The sequence below is a fragment of the Crinia signifera genome, chromosome 8 (genome assembly GCF_055691185.1).
Source record: "Crinia signifera chromosome 8, ASM5569118v1, whole genome shotgun sequence".
Taxonomy (NCBI): Eukaryota; Metazoa; Chordata; class Amphibia; order Anura; family Myobatrachidae; genus Crinia; species Crinia signifera.
The window spans coordinates 166,783,678-166,802,428 of NC_139224.1; the positions used below are offsets into that span (position 1 = coordinate 166,783,678).

General features: G+C 46.3%; 1 protein-coding gene across 2 annotated transcripts in view; it reads left to right on the plus strand.

Moving 5' to 3' along the window:
• The window catches only part of CACHD1 (cache domain containing 1), an 80,392-nt gene that overhangs the window by 15,921 nt on the left and 45,720 nt on the right, over nt 1-18,751 (plus strand). The window contains exon 2 of one of the 2 annotated variants that reach the window (XM_083157685.1): nt 17,169-17,231. In XM_083157685.1, coding sequence (XP_083013811.1) covers nt 17,169-17,231 — 63 coding nt within the window. Of the gene's footprint in view, nt 1-17,163; nt 17,232-18,751 lie in introns of both variants that reach the window. The other variant, XM_083157686.1, reaches the window with a different exon arrangement.

An 18,751-nucleotide genomic window follows, 5' to 3' on the forward strand; every position in this document is an offset into this window, starting at 1 on the left:
CCGCAGTCCGTATTGGTGACAATGCCAATGAATCGCAGCAAACCAATCGGCAGTTCGCTTCAAGGTAGACCTTGAAAGCAAATATCTGATTCGTCGCTGGTTTAATGCACATTTTGCACACAGTATCTGGGAATTGGTCGTAGCGGGTGCAAAATTTACCTCATGATTTTTTAGAATAGTGTGTGCGAAGAGCGTTGTTTGGAAAAATGAAAATAGGGATATAGTCCCTTTTTAAGGCGGCCATTACTGCTCCCCGGCCACCCAGATCACTGTGCATTTGGAATTAAAAGGATGAAATGGATTCATTTGTGTGTGTGTGTGTTTTTGCACAATACATTCTGCTTTCGGCTGATAAAAATAAAAAAAAATCTTTTTTTTGCCACTCTTCGGTAAATGCAGCGGGAAGTTTTTCTGAAGTTGGGTTTCCATGACATTTGCCCACTTAACGTCCATCAGCGCCGAAGATGAAAGCCAACCTCCATCTTTTCATAGCTTGCAGCTAATTAGGTTTTTTTTTTTCATACTGCAGCCTTTTTGTGTGTGTGTGTGTGTGTGTGTGTGTGTGTGTGTGTGAAAAATGTACAAAAACAGCTGTGTTCCGTCCTTTATACGGCCATGGATGAAACATGCCAAACATGGGGATATCAAATAGCTTCTAATCGAGGCATGTTTGCCCTGTAACATGATAGGGAGAGTTATTTGTGCATTAAGTAATGGAGAAATAGGCCGCTTCAAGGTTTTCCAACTGAAGCTGTGTTTGCAAACCATAATTCTCCAGGCTCATAATATGGATTTAATCAGGCCGCATTCTTATCACTTTAAAGGAAGCTTTTCAGCGACTGTTTACTTCCCCGAGTGCACACAAATCTTTGCAGCGAGGCAGATAAAGATCAGAGCCCCGGCCGAGCACTTTTTCTAAATAGTCTGTGACATATTTGCTAAAGACTGGTGCATAAAGGTCGTCGGAACACCTAGAAGTATTAGAGTCAATACCCGGTGGTAGCGTTTTGTGGGGGTATTTGAACCACAAATATTTTATTTGCTCGCGCCTTAATAGTTCCAGAGTAACTGCAGGTGCCCAGAGCGCGTCCGCAGATATCCCCGGTAATCTCGGTCACGGGGCATTTACAGGTTACCTTGTTAAATGTTACGCGTACTTATGCCCCTTTCACACTTGCAAAAATATCCCGGGTTTTTGCACATGAATGCGCATCAACCCGGGATTTAGCTCAGTGTGAAAGGGTCTTGAAAGAATATCCTGGGATGAACATCCCGGGATCTCTACCCGGGTCCTGACTTGATTCCGGAATCGACCCGGGATAATGTCAGTGTGAATGGTCCCGTACCCGGGATTGGGTACACTGGACTTTAAAAAAGCTGCTGATTGGAGCTTTCTTGGGCTCACAAATGCTGATGTCATCTTTCAGAGCCCTGGAGTCCATTTCTAATGACATGCATATGTATTTGCAGGGATTTCCCAGGATCAGTGTGAATGGGGCTGTCCTGGGTCGATCCCAGGTCTGAGTGCAGTGTGAAAGGGTACATTCCCGGGTAGTGTCCCGGGAAGCATCCGGGAACACATTCCCAGGTATGGCCCGGGTCTGCGAGTGTGAAAGGGGTATTAATGATACAGCATCAGCGAATCACCGCTGCTAATAGGATATCCCCCATTGTTGTTGCTATATCAAGTGAACAATTAGCATGAAGATGTTGCCCATAGCAACTAGTTATAGTTCCAGGTTCTCTATGAGCAACCTCATGGGATTTTCTGTCACCTCTATTCCAGTTATATTTAATTTTTTGGGGTAATTTCCAGGTACATCTGCACCAAAGAGATTATGGAGAAGGGAACGCAAATAATGACCACTCTACTGAACGGTAACATTGCCCATGCACTTTTTTGACAGCCACTTAAGGGCATTTGTGACCCAATTGGCTGAAAATTACGATGCACATGGTTCCAAAAAGTTTCCTGCCCGACTGAAGCATTTTTGGGAAAAATGGAAAACGCAGTTCATCATTCGACCGCGGCAGAGTTGCCAAGTATATTTGTAGACCTTAATCCGTTGATTAATCCTCTTTCCTTTTATATTTTATTAAAAGTAATGTGGTGCTGACATGGGGGGAATTTGGTTAATTGTGGTAATTTACCCTGGATTAATTGAAGCAGCCATGCTATTCAATTAGCCCAAAAGGTTGCAGTTATGGGGCAGACTCGAAGAAAAATCCCCAGTAAATAGCGCGTGTCCGGTTGCCATGACAGTGTTAGCACACACTTATTCCGTATTCTATGCGTTGACACCTGTTAACCGTTATTTCACCGGGGCAAGATAAGGGGCTCTAATTAAATAGCCCCAGGTGTTATAGGCTGTGGCAACCCCCCTGTGTCACACCTGCTAAATTGTAGCCGCTAATTGAATTCACCCCTTGTAGTGTGCCCGAAGCACGGTGAGCGGACGCGGTGCACCGATACGGTGTCCGTCAACATTGGGGACAAAAAAGTGAAAACATTGTTGACCTATTTGATGTGTTTTTCTAGGGGCAGTTATAATAGGCCTGTGGAAGTGATAAAGCAACAGCCAATCAGCCCCCAACTGTCATTTTAATTACGAAGAGCGTATCCCTTCATCATCCGTTCATTCTAGATCACCTCTGCTTGATTCTGTGAGACTTTCTGTAGAATGCATGTTTGGGTTATTTTGTTCTGTTCGCCTGGTCCTGGAGGTTTTCCGAAGAAGGAATTTGGTGGGCCATGGTGCCTAAAATCTGCCAATATACATATATTGAATAAAAACCAAATAAGTTTTTAGCAGCGTTCCTTGCAATAACAGTATCGAGACCTAAACCCTATCCGCCAACCTGTATTCTTCTTTTTGCAGTTAGCGACATTCCGGATGATGGGTTTATGGGAAAGCGGGTTAGCGATCCCATACCTACACACACTTATACCTAATTTAGCTCCATCTGTGAAAAGCTGACACCGGTGACATATAGTAAACATCGGGGGATGTACGTCGGCTCGACAGGCGCTGGGGACAGCTAAATGATGCTGACAAGTGCCGTCTTGTAATGCCAGCTGACGGACAGACCGTGTTTGTTTTTCCGGTTTAATTAGGAGAAATGTCATTTATTGGGGCTTCGGAATACCGCCATGTGCACTCTTCGTGGAAGCGCACGTCTGGTGTCAGCTCTGCGCTCCCTTCTTATTCGTGTTGACTGGTTTGCAGCTGTGCCAGTCCGGACTGGATGTGCCAGTTCTTCAATTTAGCCGAAGCCTGGAGGGAGTGCTGGTTCCTGGCTGCTCGTGCAAGGGGATAATGTAAAATTAATGTCTGAAGCTCTGAGCCTGACACTGTGGGAATGCAGGTGGTCTGCAGCCATGTACAAACATAAACCAACACGCCAATCCATCTCTGGACTCAGGGCAGAGCACTCTCGCTCCCTAGGCCTTGGAAGCCTTCCAGCATCCTGTTGTCAAGTTGGAGGAGTAAGTGACACCTTGGAGGCACGAGACACCAACGGCCTCGTACCTCGGTACTGGAGTTGGGCATTAGTAAATTGATAGGCGTTGTGCTATCAAATACTGGGCCTGCTTGTATGCGTAGTTCTGCCACTCCAATATATACGAGCGCCAAAGATTGGCAGCATTACTGAATCGCCAGTTTTGTTGTGCGTGCAGAACCGCGACAGCCTGTTCCCCCATTTTTTGGGTTTCCCTCCACAAATCACAAAAACACAGGGATAATATGGGGAATCGAACCCATGTCCCTGGTGCTGTGAGGCAGCAATACAACACCAGCCATGCCCAAACCATGGCCCTCCAGCTGTTGAGTAACTACACTCCCAGCATGCCTTGCCATAGTTTTGCTATTAGGGAATGCTAAAACTAGGGCAAGGCATGCTGGGAAGTGTAGTTTGAACATGCCTACGTAGCGTACCGGACTTAATCTAAATTATTACAAAAAAAAATGTGGGCTAGGCCGTGATTCGCCGTTACTGTAACCTTATAGCTACGAAGGCCGTTTTTGCCCTTTACCGGGAACTTTCTGTTCATGAGTTTTACAAATTTTATAATTTTTGGGGCGTTTTTATTTTATGTTTGCAGAGAAGCCGCAGTCTGGTTACGCCATAGAAGTATCGGGGGGCAGAGCGGTCGCTCCAGGTGTTGCGTCTCTTACAGCTCCCTGCGTGCTCTTAAACCACCATTGTACGCCTGTAGTAGTAAGCCGAGATGCAAGATGGGGAGAGATGTGCCTGTGTGAAGTGGTCTGTACCAGGGCTGGTCCTGCACGTGCAGCCTGCGGTGGGGGGAGGGACAAGCAGTTAATAAGTTACAGGCTTTGTCTCCAGGCCTCCTGGAACACTTTAATTGAAACCTCTTGCAGACTTAACTCGCAAGGATCTCCCCACTTCAGTCTCGTCCTGTGGGGGAGACGGATCAAGTCTCGGAGAGAAGTAGCAAAATCAGTACTTGCGTATTATCACGGCGCCCACGATATTAAGTTGTTCAACTTATAATCGCATCGCACGCCATACACCCGATGCACAGCGATGAGATGCGATTTTAAATTGTATAAGCCCCCTATATGATTTTTTATTGTATAAGCACCCTAATGGGGGCTTACAATGTTAAATGCACCCCCACTATGAACGCCAACCCGAAGCGTGGCGAGCGGCGGCGCTACGCGTCCTCCAACCTTTCATACCCCCACTATCCACGTTTGTATAGTGTGGCGAGCCACCGAGCCCAAAGCGTGGCGAGCGGACTCGTATTACTTTACATGTATTCCGCGGGGTTCGCTGCGCTCGCCACGCTTCGGGCTCGGTGGCTTGCTGCGCTCGCCACACTATATGCCATACAATGCGATGGTATTTTGAAAAACTTGTCGACATTTTGTGTGTCGTCCAAGTGAAAGTCGAAGTGTTGACCTAGACACTCACTAAAACAGGTCATGTGTTCGTAAGTGCCTTATTGTGCATATGGGTCATAGGGTCAACTGCATAAAGGTCAACATGTATTAGTTGACCACTGAAGGTCGGAAGGTGGGTGCAAGCATTAAGTCGACAATGGGAAAGTCGACAGTCAACAGTCACCATGAGTTTTTCAAAATTTTTTTAGTCCCGAATGTCGACATTTACGTCTACCGCATGGCTTGCTACGCTCGCCATGCTTCAGACACAGTGGATCGCTGCGCTCGGCACACTATTTTATTCTCCCACCACGCCATAGTGGATGATAGGGTACAAAATACTGCCTGTTGGCACACGTCGGCTAAAACAAATCTCATGTCGACTGATTGTCGAACTTCCCATTGTCGACATAAGGCATCCCTAAGGGAGATACAGGTGCCCACTGTGGAGACAGGGCGACTTGTGTCATTAGGCCCCACCCATGATGGGACACTGCCACTAATCCTGGACACCTGAAAAGTGGGTGGAGCCTAAAGGGAGCGCTGTCCCCATTACCCGCCCTGCAGCATGCAATCCTATGTCAGTGTGTTTGTTTTCAGAGGAACAGAAATACCCATCTAATGTATTCCGTGAGCTGCTCCGGGACCTATAAATCAGTGGAGGATAGAACCACCGGAATGAATGCCAGTAAGTGTAACTGACAGAGTCCGCGTGGTTCTTTCCGCCTTTCCTGGCTCCAAAATGGTTAATGCGCGGCAGATGCTTTTCTGGCCACTGGTAATGTTTAGCGTCTGCTAATTGGGCGTCCTGTTTCCCGTGAACCTCCCAGCGGCTAATGGGAAGGCGATTTCTATTGGCAACATTGCGCCTCCCCAGAATCTAAGAGTCTGTGTGTTTTCCATAAATACCGCTCTGTAGTTTAATAAGTAATTAAATATTTCCCTGAAACGTTAGAAGCATTGGGGTCAATTCAATTATCTGCTTTTCAGCCACATCATCAGACAGGGTTGTAATTCTCTCCCCCCCTCCTATTGGTCACTTTTTAATTCTGGAGATTCTTCTTATAAAATCAATTAGAAGTCCACGTGTCCGAATACTCGTTGGTGGTGGTGGGGGAGATGCAATCGTTTTTTTATGGGGTGAAGCCCGACGCCCCGGCAAAAGCACCATGGTAGATTTCCAGGAAAGTATTCATTTTCATAATGTGACTTTATGCCAAAAATATTTATAACCCCAGCATAAAAAAATGCAGAGATTTTGATAATGTGCCCCAAACTCTTATTTAGAGTATGTGAGAAAGGGGGTCTATGTACTAAGAATTGGAGAGATATAAAGTACCAGCTAAGCAGCTTCTAACTGCCATTTTTGAAATGCAGCCTGTAACATGGCAGCTAGGAGCTGATTGCTACTTTATCTCCCACCAAGGCTTGGTACATAGACCCCAACATCTCTAAATCCTCTACCTGTGCAGAAAGGAAACATTGGTTTTCCCGATGGTCCCAGAATGTTTGTTTTTTGATGCTATCTGCATAACCATCCAGAATTGTCTTTCAGTGGCCTCACTGTAAAAACGCAACAGGTCGTCCCTTCCAGCGGTCATAAATGTAAGTTAAACCTTCAGTAATGTATGCTTTCAGCTAATGGAATTGGCAGAATATTGGTTTATAGATTTGTTTTACAGATGTAGTGTGAACGGGTTTGGTTTGCGCTGCTATTTTGTTGGTTTTTCGCTGATTCACATAATTTTCAACCTTTTTTTTATTTCTTAAATGAATTCCGAAAACTTTATTTGTCTGTGTTAGTTCAGTGGGGAAGCGTAACACTGCTATCCACCAGATAATTACCTTTGCTACGCAAATAGTTACATTATGTTGTTGTAATACGGGATTTCCGATTGGTCCGCCTGCAGCGATTGTCTGCGCATCACGGGCTAACCAGCATGCAACTCAGGTTTATGTAGCGCAGCTTTTTCTCGCCATGTGCCTCTTCTTCTGCACCGGGCATAGTGTAGCCAGGCGCAGGAGCGTTGCCACCGTGTAAGGACATGTGTCTCCACAAATGAGCGTAGTCGTATTAGTGTACAATTCTCATGAGGTTCACGGCGAACTGTCGGGAAATGCATCATGTATGTCTCTGAATTGGGCGCTATTTCTGCCGGTATTTTAGTACTAGATTAATTATATTGTGCTACACGGTGCTAATCAAATAACGCCAGTGTCGGTTGTTTAATAATTATGTCCTGTGATCCGTGCAGCTCGGCGAGATCTGACTCAAACACCATTTTAATTAAATGTCTAACATGCACACAGGAAACGCCGCTCGCCCCTTCTTGCTCCAGCAGGCAGGTATTCAGATCACAGCCTGCGGCGATTTATACCGGGAAAGATTTACTGATCTGCAGTCCTCAGGTATCGTGATGCGGGCCTAACAGGTCCACATGAAAATACATTCATATCCTTAATAGTGAAGGGTTGAAAAAATAATTAAGTCCATGTACAGTTTTCCCTGTTGAGCAGAGTAATACAGCAGGCATCTATTGGGCACAACCTTAGTTGGATGTGGTACAGTGGATATAAAGACTGCACTGTGTTGAGCTGCTGTGACATCACTGGCCCTAGAGTGACTGGAACCCTGGTTGGGCACTACCCAGGCACCAATCTCTTTTCCCGTTTGGCTGAGACTATGACAGTTTAAGCAGCGGCACTCGTTGCTCTCATCTGCATACGTGTTTTGCGCCAGCAGTTTATGATTCAACTTTCCTATCCCTGCTGTGAGCGCAGTGGTGAGGTCATTGCCTTCCCGGCCTACGGTAATATCCGATACAGGGATGGACTCCACACCACAGAAGTTGGGGAGGCTTCCAGATCTCGTAGACCTTTAGCTACATCAATGTCCTTCTGTATATCCAATTATAATCCGCGCAGTGAGATTGCGTAGGGTGAGTCTGCCAGTCACACTTTGCTTGCTCGGTTACCTCAGAAAGCGCGCAGCAGAGGTGCCATTGTGTGAAGTTCCCCGCTATGCAATATGGCCGCCGTCCTTCATGTAGAATAAAAGTCGCACAAAAGGAACGCTTCAGCTGCATGTGCCAAACACTATTTAATAACCTTTTTTGTTTTATGATTTAAAATTTTTTTTTTTTGCTGATATTTAATTTAAAAGATGCCCGCTACCGCCCACAGACATATAAATGAGGGTATGAAAAGCTGTAAACACTCAGGAATGTATGCCAAGGGGCTGAAATCTTTCATTATAATTTCATATTCCCAATCAGCGTTTTACAAAGCAGCGTGGCTCGGAAGCGGAGAAGTCCCCTAATTGCAGCTGCGTGAATCAGCTCTTTGTACCAGCCAGCGGAAAACAGCTCTCCTATAAAAAGGGGCAGACTGAACTCTAAATTGTAATGGATATTAAAACACATGTATGGCATTGTAAAAGCCCTGTCCCGCATTAATGAGCCAAAGCCTCCCCTGGTTTTAGCTTTCATACCCAGATGCGAACCAGCTGCCGTCACATCGCAGACATGGCCGCCGCTCTCGGCTCGTGAATGTCCAAATGGACATTTCCTTGTCTTGGTAGGACTGCAACTGCCAGCAGGGCTAGCCTTTTGAGTAGGTATGTGGAACCGTTGGCATTCCAGCTGTTGTTGAACTACACATCCCAGCATGCTCTGCTATAATTTTGCTATTTGGCCATGCTAAAACGGTTGCAGGGCATGCTGGGATGTGTAGTTCAACAACAGCTGGTGGGACAAAGTTTCCCAATCCCTGCTTTAGAGAAAGCTGCCATTGTTTAGGTGGGCTTCTTTATCCCATGGCAGGGTCTAAAGGCCCCCATACACTACACGATTTGGGCCCGATTTCACCCGATTCTGGAGGATCGGGCTGAGAAATCGGGTGAAATTGCCCAAATCGTGTAGGGTATGACATCCAATCTGATCCAATGCGCGGTCCTGTGCGCTTCGGATCAGATCTGGATGTCGGACGGTCTGCACATAAGATAAATCTTATGTGCAGCCGGCATTGAGCTGGTCTGTGGGCGTGGGGACCGGAGGGCAGGGTCCGGTCCATGTGTGATGAAAGAGGGTAGTCACCTAGCGGCAGGAGAGGTGGCAGGGAGCGGAGTCCGGTCCAGCTGCAGGAGGGGTAGTGAGCTAGTGTGTGGACTGGAGACAAGGTAGCAGCAGCTGCAGGCGGGGAGCACCGAGCGCACGGCGCATAATAACAGAGTCCGGGTAGCGGCGAGCGGGAGAATAGGAAACATCCTATTCAAAAGACTGGGCGGACGCTGATTGGCCGAGAGCTCAGCCAATCAGCGTCCGCCCTGCCCGCCCAGTCTTTTGAATAGGATGTTTTCTATTCTCCCGCTCGCCGCTACCCGGACTCTGTTATGCGCCGTGCGCTCCGTGCTCCCCGCCTGCAGCTGCCGCTACCTAGTCTCAGCTGGACGTGCTCCCCTTCTGCAGCTGAACTGGACCCCGTTCCCCGCCACCTCTCCTGCCGCTAGGTGACTACCCTCACTCATCACACATGGACCGGACCGGACCCCGCTCTCCGGTCTCTGGTCCCCGCTCCCCCAGACGGACCCTGACGACTCCCCTCCCCCCCCCCCCCCCCCGCCTGCAAGCTCCCCCAGACCCTGCTCTCCCACAGCTCCCCCGGATTTACATGTGATAAATCGATCCGATTTATCACATGTAAAAAATGGCACATCAAGTGCCAAATCATATCAGGAGCTCAGGGGAAGTCGGGGCCGACATTAGGCGTAGTGTATGGGGCCTTAAGATTTAATACACTAGTACGATATGGCCCTTTTGCACAAGATTTCGACCCATGGTGCCGATAATTTGCGTGAAAAGTGCCATATTGTACGTGACTTACCTCAGATTTCGATGCGTGAACCTGTGAGCATCGGATTCAGAGATAGTCATGGTTGCCACAACGGTTTGTCAGATTCCACAGCTATGACTCGCGTCGCATACGATACATCGACAACTCCCAAGACTGCATGTGATACATCAGCAGAGTGTATGGGAGCCTTTAGTGGGATTATCCGGCCATCTCCATGGCAATAGAAACGCTATCTATGTTTATAAACAAAAAGGGAGATTGAAGAAGAGATAAAGTGCCATGTTGCTCATAGCAACCAATCAGCCCAAACTGTCATTTTTGTAAAACAGGCTGTAAAATAACATTGCTGAGCAGTTGCTATGGGTGAATTCGGTAGTTACGTGTATCATCCCCGCGCAGCAGAGGAAGGGAAGGGTTGTTGCTGTATAATCTATTAACCCTACTTTAGTTATTTAAGATGTTATAGGGCAAGGTGTACTAAGCCTTGACAAGTGATATTGGGCCAGATGTATCAAGCTTCAAAAGTGATAAAATGGAGAGTGATAAACAGCCAGCCAATCAACAACCTCCTACCTGTCATTTTTCAAACCCAGCCTGTGACATGACAGGTAGGAGCTGATTGGCTGGCGGTTTATCAGCATTTTATCACTTTTTTTTTTTGAAGCTTGATGCATCTGACCCAAAGTGAGAGATAATGTACCAACCAGCTCCTAACTATTATTTTTTTTAAAACATTCTGCAATGTAGCAGATTGGAACTGACCGGCGGGTACTTTATCTCTCCACTCAGCTCCTAACTGTCACATTACAGACTAGTTAAAAATGATAGTTGGGAGCCATTTGGTTGGTTCTTTTCTCTCTCCACTTTATCACGTCTCAAGGCTTAGCACATCTGCCCCTACCTCCCTGTTTTTGTATCAGTAGTGAGAAATCCACCACAGGCATGAATTTGGCCTCAGATCCCCCCAGCTGGGATCCCCACCCTCCTGCGCCTGGTTACAGTCCGGGGCTTATCTCCCCGCTTGGATCTTGTGATAAGATATATAATAGCAGTGTGTTGGTCATGCTGACGGAAATTGGTCATGCTGATGAGATGTCTGGGGGTGGAGTGAATTTATCTGAAATCCTGCTGTGATTCTGCAGAAAAACCTTCTCACGGGTGGCAGCCGCTGGCGGCTTATCACCCGCCTCACAATGTATAGATGGGTACTAATGGGGTCTACACAAGTAGCGATTCCCGGGCATTTCTAAAGGTGCCCACACACTAGAACGATTTTTGGGCCGATTTCCGATAAATCGGCCGATATATCATCCGATGTTTACCGATATCGATCCGATACGCGCTCCCATGGATCTTTAGCTGAATCTTCTGATCTTACGTGCTGCACGGACAAAAGATTTCAACGCTAATTTATGTGCACTTTTTACGATCGCAGATCTTTCTAGTGTGTGGGCACCTTAAGTGATCTCACTAGATCGCTTAGCAATGCCTGGGGCCAAAGTAGGGGCATTTTTATCACCCCAGCGATTAATATCCAGCATGCTGGAGAAATCTATAATCACCAGATCGCTCAGCGGCACATCGCTGTCTGCGGAGCCTTCTTGCTTAGCGTTCCAAGTGATCTAGTATCACTCTCACAGCATGTGTATGTATCTCTAAGTTTCCGAACATGATGGTGCAGTATCACACAACTGGCATTTCTCTTCTACCGCCTAGCGGAGCCCCCCCAAATCCACATCTGCATCCTTCGGATCAATGTCTGTGTGCTGGCTGGCGGGCGGCGGGATCTGTACCTGGTCTGTGCATGGTTTATCTTTAATACCGTCTCAGTGGACTCTAGCGCAGCCGTAACACAAATAATACGAAATCCAGGAGTCTGGAAGTGTTATTGTTGCTTAAGATACGTTGGGGTTGCCAATTGTGAGCGTCGGGGAATACTTTTTTTGTAATGCAGAACAGATTTCCTGTCTTCGCTGTTTGTGACTCATTCTGTTTAGTGAATTGATCATTTTGTATTCTCGGAAAATATTGATCTGCTCTCAATTTTCTCACCGCTTCATTTTCCCCTATTAAGTCTATGGGAAATATTTATCAATGATTGGAGAGATGAAGTACTGGTATAAAGCTGCTCCTAACTGTCTTTTTTTTTTTCCAAACTAGTTGTGTGCTAAACCTTGGGGGGAGATAAAAGTACCACACTCAGCTCCCAACTGCCACGCATTATCAGGGTTTTTACCGCATTTCTGTATGCAGTAACCCCCCTCCGCGGTGTCAGCGCTGCGGAGGGAATCGGCAGCAAAAGCTGGCGATCCCCGGCAGAAGCCTATAGGGTTCGTACCGCAGCGCTGTGTCACGGATCCCTCCCAGCATGCCCTGCGGAGCCACATCGCAAGGGACGGCTCTTATCGCAAGAGCTGTCCCTTGCGTTAATGATCGCATATGTTAGAGCGAAATGCGGTACCCGTCGAAGGGGGGGTGATACAGTTCAGCGGATGTTAGAACATCCCGCCCTGTATTTGTGAGTGGATAATCACATTAGACAGGATTGATCCGAGGCTTGATAAAGGGATTACAGCGAGGAGATGAGCAGTGGACACACGTGAATCGGAGCTCCACAAAGTACACTTAGGGCTCGATGCCTGCTGGGGGTCAGCGCCCGCCCCATCTTTGGTGGACACCGAAGGAAATTAGTCAGTTGAAAATGAAGTTTGAATCACCCCCTTAATATGTTCATAGAAGCGAGTTAAAAAAACATTGTTTAGGGGATGGGCGCAAGTGCCAAGACTGCCCGTTATTTCTGTTTATACACTCGTAGCGATAAGGCATGTGGGTTCCCAAACGCAGCGTGCCCTGTAGTTTGCGTGGGTTTTACGCATCTGCAAACATTTGCCATAAGTACTGAACCATCCGACACAGACTTCCCTTCCCCCGCGTACGAGGGAATCTTGCTACACTAAAACGCCAAATTCATGGAAAAACCGTTCCGCCAACTATCCGTCTGAGTAACGATAGGACAGAGATGCAGAAAATGCGCAAATTAACTTCCGCGCATGTGCTGCACCTAAAAGCTCGCTATTTGCATCCGCAAGTGGAAAACGGGCTTGGAATCGGTCCCCACGTGCGGACGTTTACCCCTCTTGCACCAGTTCCTGCCCTGTTGCCGGTTAGCGAATGTTGTCATGTCATATTCCTGGCGTACCGCTGCCATCTGGTTTATTTTAAAGGTTTGAATTTGGTTTGTGTGTGGAAGGTCGCTGGGAGCCGTCAGGAGGAGCCGCCGTAGTCAGGTTACACAGCTAAATCCTCTGTCTAAAACATGTGGTACCTATTTTTCTGGCCTTTCCCCTCCGCTGTAACCTCCACTTTTAACCTCATTCTTTGCTGATTACTTTTTGGCAATTTTTCAGAGAGGCTGATTGCAGGGAACCTTGGTTTGGGGCTCGCTGGGGTGTTAACGCTTTCCTGCCCGGGAACAAAAACAGACCATGTTTTCAGCGGAAAATGTCCATAATCTAAAGCCTTACAGTGACGTGTATAACACTCGCCCAGCCTGGCCCTTTCATTATAAATTGTACGCTTGCGAGCAGGACCCTCCTACCTATTTGTCGTTTTGTTACTACCCAGTTTGTTTCCAGTAAAGTCTCCAATATACGCTACATTCTCTCTATATACTTTATCTCTCTCTGCAATTTCATAAATCTCTGCCCATGTCTGTTTCATCCAGACATGACCTTTGGGTTGCGATGTGGACAAATGCACAAGTTCCGCTCGCCGAGCACCATAATTACCAGCCGGCTTGTGGCATTGCGTTACTCCGCATGTTGTTTCCTACATGTACGCTTCGCCGCCGCAGTAGAAATCAGTCTGGCAGGGCATGCTGGGATTTCTGGTTCCCCTCTTAGCTGCAGAGCCACAGTTTGCCTACTGTGGTGCTAAGGATTCTCGCTTGAATTCCTTCAGACCCGGCTGTCAGAAAAGGTCTGCTCATTCCTAACTACTAATAATCATTCTGGATTGCTGAGTTCTCGTGAATACAACATGACCGCTGTGTGATTTAAAAGGCTCCTTTATCTCTCTCTTTCACTGTCACACACTTAAGAGATTTTTTTTTCTTTAAAGATTATGTTCTTCCTGTCGACACAAGTATTAGGTCGACAAAGGGAATGATGACAGTGAAAATGTTGACATTATTTTTTTTCATGTTTTTTTGAGCGGACTTGTGACAACGGGCGGTATTTCATACTCTACGGCGTGGAGGGAAAATATAATAATGTTCCGGCGTCGCGGTACATAGATACGGTGTCCATGAAGAGTTAGAAAGCGGAACCTAAGCAAAAACAATACGCGGCTCTTGCATTTTTAAAGTCCGATTCCGCGGCTTCCATGTTCCGCTTTTTGTTGACGACAAATACTGTTCTGTAACATCCTCTCAGGTTGTGTTTTTTCTGAGCGTCTCGATTTAAATAAATCTAGAACCAAATCTCTGCCATCCCCCCCCCTCACTCTGTACATGGCGGTGTATCCTTGGCAGTTTGCGAGCAATTATTTTGTAGCCTCGGGGAAGAATGGAAAGAAGTTACCTTTGAACTGCCGGGTGACTAGACCTCCTCACAAAATGGTACAGTCCTAATTTAATGTGGATTTACTAGTGAAAATGGCAGGTTCGCTAATAGCTTGTTACCTTGGCTGCACGAATTTAATGAAAACCAGAACCCCGCTTTTCCCGGAAGGGTTGGCTGGAGAGCGCACTGATGCGGACGGAGAAGCGATGCTCTCGGGCCTAGCTCAGGAAGATGCGTTCTAGAATACTTATTACATTTGTGCCATTGTGCAGCCATGTATTGTTCAACATTAATAAACGGATTTGGATTTTTGCTGACCGCCCTATAGGGAATCATAACGTACGTGTAGAATCTGAATTTTGGCAATTCGCCGGTCAGCTGAAGCCTGAAGGGGTTGTGTGGATGGAAAGGTCTAAAGTGTCTTGGTCAACATTCAAAAGGTGGACATTGACCAGCGGTCGACGCATAAGAGTGAACGTGAGGTTTTATTTTTTAAATGTTTTTAATTTTTCAAATGATATTCTGCAATAAAAAAAAAAAAAAAGCTTGTATACATAAAAAATGTTTTCAAAGTGTCTATGTCGACACCTGTCGACATGGACCCCCAATAGCTTTACTCGCCATGCTTCGGGAATGGTGCCTCACTCCGCCGTTCCCAATCAGAATCTACATGGACGTTAAAGTATGAAATACGTCCAAAAAAAACTCGAAAAACACACATTTATTTATTATTTATTACCAGTTACTTATAGCGCACACATATTCCGCATCGCTCTACAGAGAATATTTGAACATTCTTTCAACAGCTTACAATCTATATTCCATACCACATGTACACGCACACACAGACATTCTAGGGTTAATTTTTGTTGGACGCCAATTGACCTACCAATATATGTTTGGAATGTGGGCGGAAACCGGAGTACAAACCTTTTGCATGTTGATCTGTCAACCTAGACACTGTGGACCTATCAAATGGATACCACTGATAGTCGCTGTTCTGAGCTCAACCAATATACATCCTTACCGCCCACTAGGAACAGGCAACGGCTGGACCAGCAGCATTGCTTCTAGAAAACAGGGCAGACTTGCACAAATGGGTGTGGCTTCTGTGGATCTGGGTGTGGTTTGGCGTAGATCTGGGTTCGGGGGAAGAAGAGTCTGGATTAGTAATCCCACTTGTAGCTTCAGGTTTGCCGCATGGCATTTGATTTTAGCCATTTTTTTTCACAGCCTTCATCCTTCTTGTAGATCAGTGTTTTTTCAACCTCCGTCTTCAAGGTATGGGAATAGTCCAGGTGTAAGTGACATCCATGCTTGAGAACAGATTAATCAAAATAACCGATTTACCAAATAAATAATGTTCTTCAGCGTGGCTATCCTTTAAAACCTGGCCTGTTGGTCTACCATGAGGACTGTGGTTCGGCACCCATGTTGTAGATGTATGTGGATTGCAACACTTGCCATGTAGGAAGTGTTGGTTATACAGGAAGTGCTGCTGCAGCCATGGTTCAGTATAATTTGCAGGTAGTAAAGACACACTTCTGCTGCTCTCCAGAGTCCAGTGGTTCTTTCCACATCACTTTGCTGTGGGTTTTACAGATCACTGATCTTTGCAACAACATGAGCTGCCTGCCTTCCAAGCCCAGAGGATTTACTGACATTTAGGATTGCTCTGTGTTTTTTGGAGTATTGGAGGAGTCTCTTGCAAACATGTCTTAACATATTGTAACCGTTTGGTGGCCACTAGGGGTGCTCTTCTGTTGCTGTCTGGGTTTCTCCTTGCTGTGTAAGGCCCTTTGTGCAATGTAACTTTCAGGGGAAGTGTACCCTGCTAGCTGACGGGGTGTCTCTCCTCCGCTCTAGTGATCTAGATGAGGAGGGAATCTCTCTTTTGGCTCTTTGCATTCCCTAGGAGCTGTTTAGCGGAAGAGATTTATTGCTGCCTTTTAGATCTGCAAGTTCACATTTCTTGCATTCTCCAATTCCCGGCCACAGTGAAATGGAGAAAGGGGCTGCTATGGCAATTGGGAAACTAAATCCAATGGGTTTGCAGGGGGGAGCATTGACACATTGTAAAAAGTTTGATTTGTGTGTCCTGTTCATTTAAGGAACTGGTTGAGGTGATCCTCTGGCGAGTAACTTTATACATATTGCGGAACAAGCGCCGCCAAATTGCTTTTGTTTAGATGGAGAGAAAGCAAAGTATAACGGGAAAGGCTGATATTTTATTTTGTGTTCATTCCAGCACCCACCATCTTTGAAAACCCATGCAGTTCCTCTTCCCTGCCTGGGGGTGTCGCTGTCTGCTGTGGTGTTTATAGCACAGGTCTGGTTTGCATATCAGTGCTGATATACAGACCACACTCTGCTAGAAGCACTACAGCAGACAGCGACACCCCCAGGCAGGGATGAGGAACTGCATGGGTTTTCAAAGATGGCGGGTGCTAGAATGAACACTATAATATGATATTATTACATGTCGGAAACAGATATAGGTGTGTCCTCCTACATCTAGCCTCAATACTCAGCGCAGTGGGAGGTGCCTGGCGCAAGGGAATCGACCGGTCCCGTGTAACTCTGTCGGTGACGGGCAGCTTTTTGTCATGTTGTTTTGGTACATCAGCCCCTATGTCATACATGGCTCTCTACGTGGTTTTAGTGCAGCCGAATGCGGCTCTTGGATTTGGTTGCCTGTTAATATAACCCACCCTGTTATACAAGGCACATGGGAATTGTAGTTCTACAGAGGAAGAGCCACAAGTTGTTGACCTGTTATTTAATATTAAGCCGTATTACTTTTGCACCCGAAGCTCTTATGCTGTTCTGTCTCTTTACGTTGCAGAGAATATTCAACTCTTTTGTGTACACCGAGAAAATCTCAAATGGCGAAAGTGAAGTTCAGCAGGTGAGCGCTTTTTATTGTTTTCCTGTATTTACGTATTGCCTGTGTATATTTTTTACTTATTTGCTGCCAGTGTTATTTACTGTTCTTTGTTAATCCAACATAGTCCACATTAAAAGCCAAGAAAACTGCAATCTATATATAAAAGGCTAACTACTCCTCCCCTCTATGAGGTGAAGTTCCATTACTGACCACTTGAGGCCACTCACGGACCAAATTATTCCTTTGTGTGCTAAAAGATGTAGAAAGTGAAAGCCGTTTTTGCAGGGACACTGGCTATGAAGAGAGGGAGCTGTGGAGAAAGATTGGAGGTAGGAGCAGATAGGAACTACAAGTCCCCAACATTAGAAACCATTTGTGATTGGCCGGTGGAAGCGAATCCTAACCTGATTGGCCAGTAGTGTGAAGGTGGGGGTATAAAATGTATCTATAAAAAAGTGCACTTTGCACTTTTTTATAGATACATTTCATACCCCCACCATACTACCCACCAGGACACTACTGGCCAATCAGGTTAGGATTCGCTTCCACCGGCCAATCACAAATGGTTTCTAATGTTGGGGACTTGTAGTCCCTATCTGCTCCTACCTCCAATCTTTATCCACAGCTCCCTCTCTTCATATCCAGCAAGTTTGGAACAGATCAGTGTCCCTGCAAAAACTGCTTTCACTTTCTCCATCTCTATTTTATGGTTTTCACATTTTCCCCCCCGAAGATTTGGAGGAACTACCGAACTGAACAAATCCATCCGCCTACATGTAATTAACCCATTCATTGTCTTTGTTAATCTTGCACAGGTGCTTGTTACTGCTAGCATAAGACTGTGCTGTTCACTAAATAATCTAGTCCAGCCAGCACTTCAATCTGCTGTTAATTCTGGCTTACATTAATGACCTGTGTCGCTGTTTTCTCCAAACCCCCCCCCCTGCCATCTACAGCAGCATCTTCTGGGTTCCAGCAGTCATGTGATCGGAATTTCTGACCATGCCGCCCGAAAGTTATCTGACGGCACAATGTTCCCCTAGTCTCCCCCCCCTGCTGCCATAGCCTTACCCTAACTTCTCCTAGTACCTAACTCTTCCAGCCGCAACCTAACCCTTACACCAACTGTCAGTATTTTGAGATTCTCAACGATTTAAGATTGCCGTCATCAGAAATGTCGACATTTTGTCAACATTGTGAGTACATGATAAATTGCTGCCTAAGTTTACATTTAAATGTTATTTTTTTTTGTGGTCAGTTCAACTTTTTTGCCTTTTAGAAAAAAAAAACATCTTCACACACTCTATAGCTTTCGGCCGGCCTCGCTGTCTACCAATAAACATTTGCTAGGAGTGAGTCATATAGAATTCCTGCAGACTGTTCCCTATCCCGTTACCTCTGACCTTGGGGGGTTTTCTGACTAATGCGTTGCACGTGAAGGGTTAATGCACTTGTCCTACAGCCTGTTTCCCCCCCCTAAGCACGGCCCAAGGTAACAGGACACTGTGTAAACCCGAGCCTGGTGAGATCACCCAGAGTCA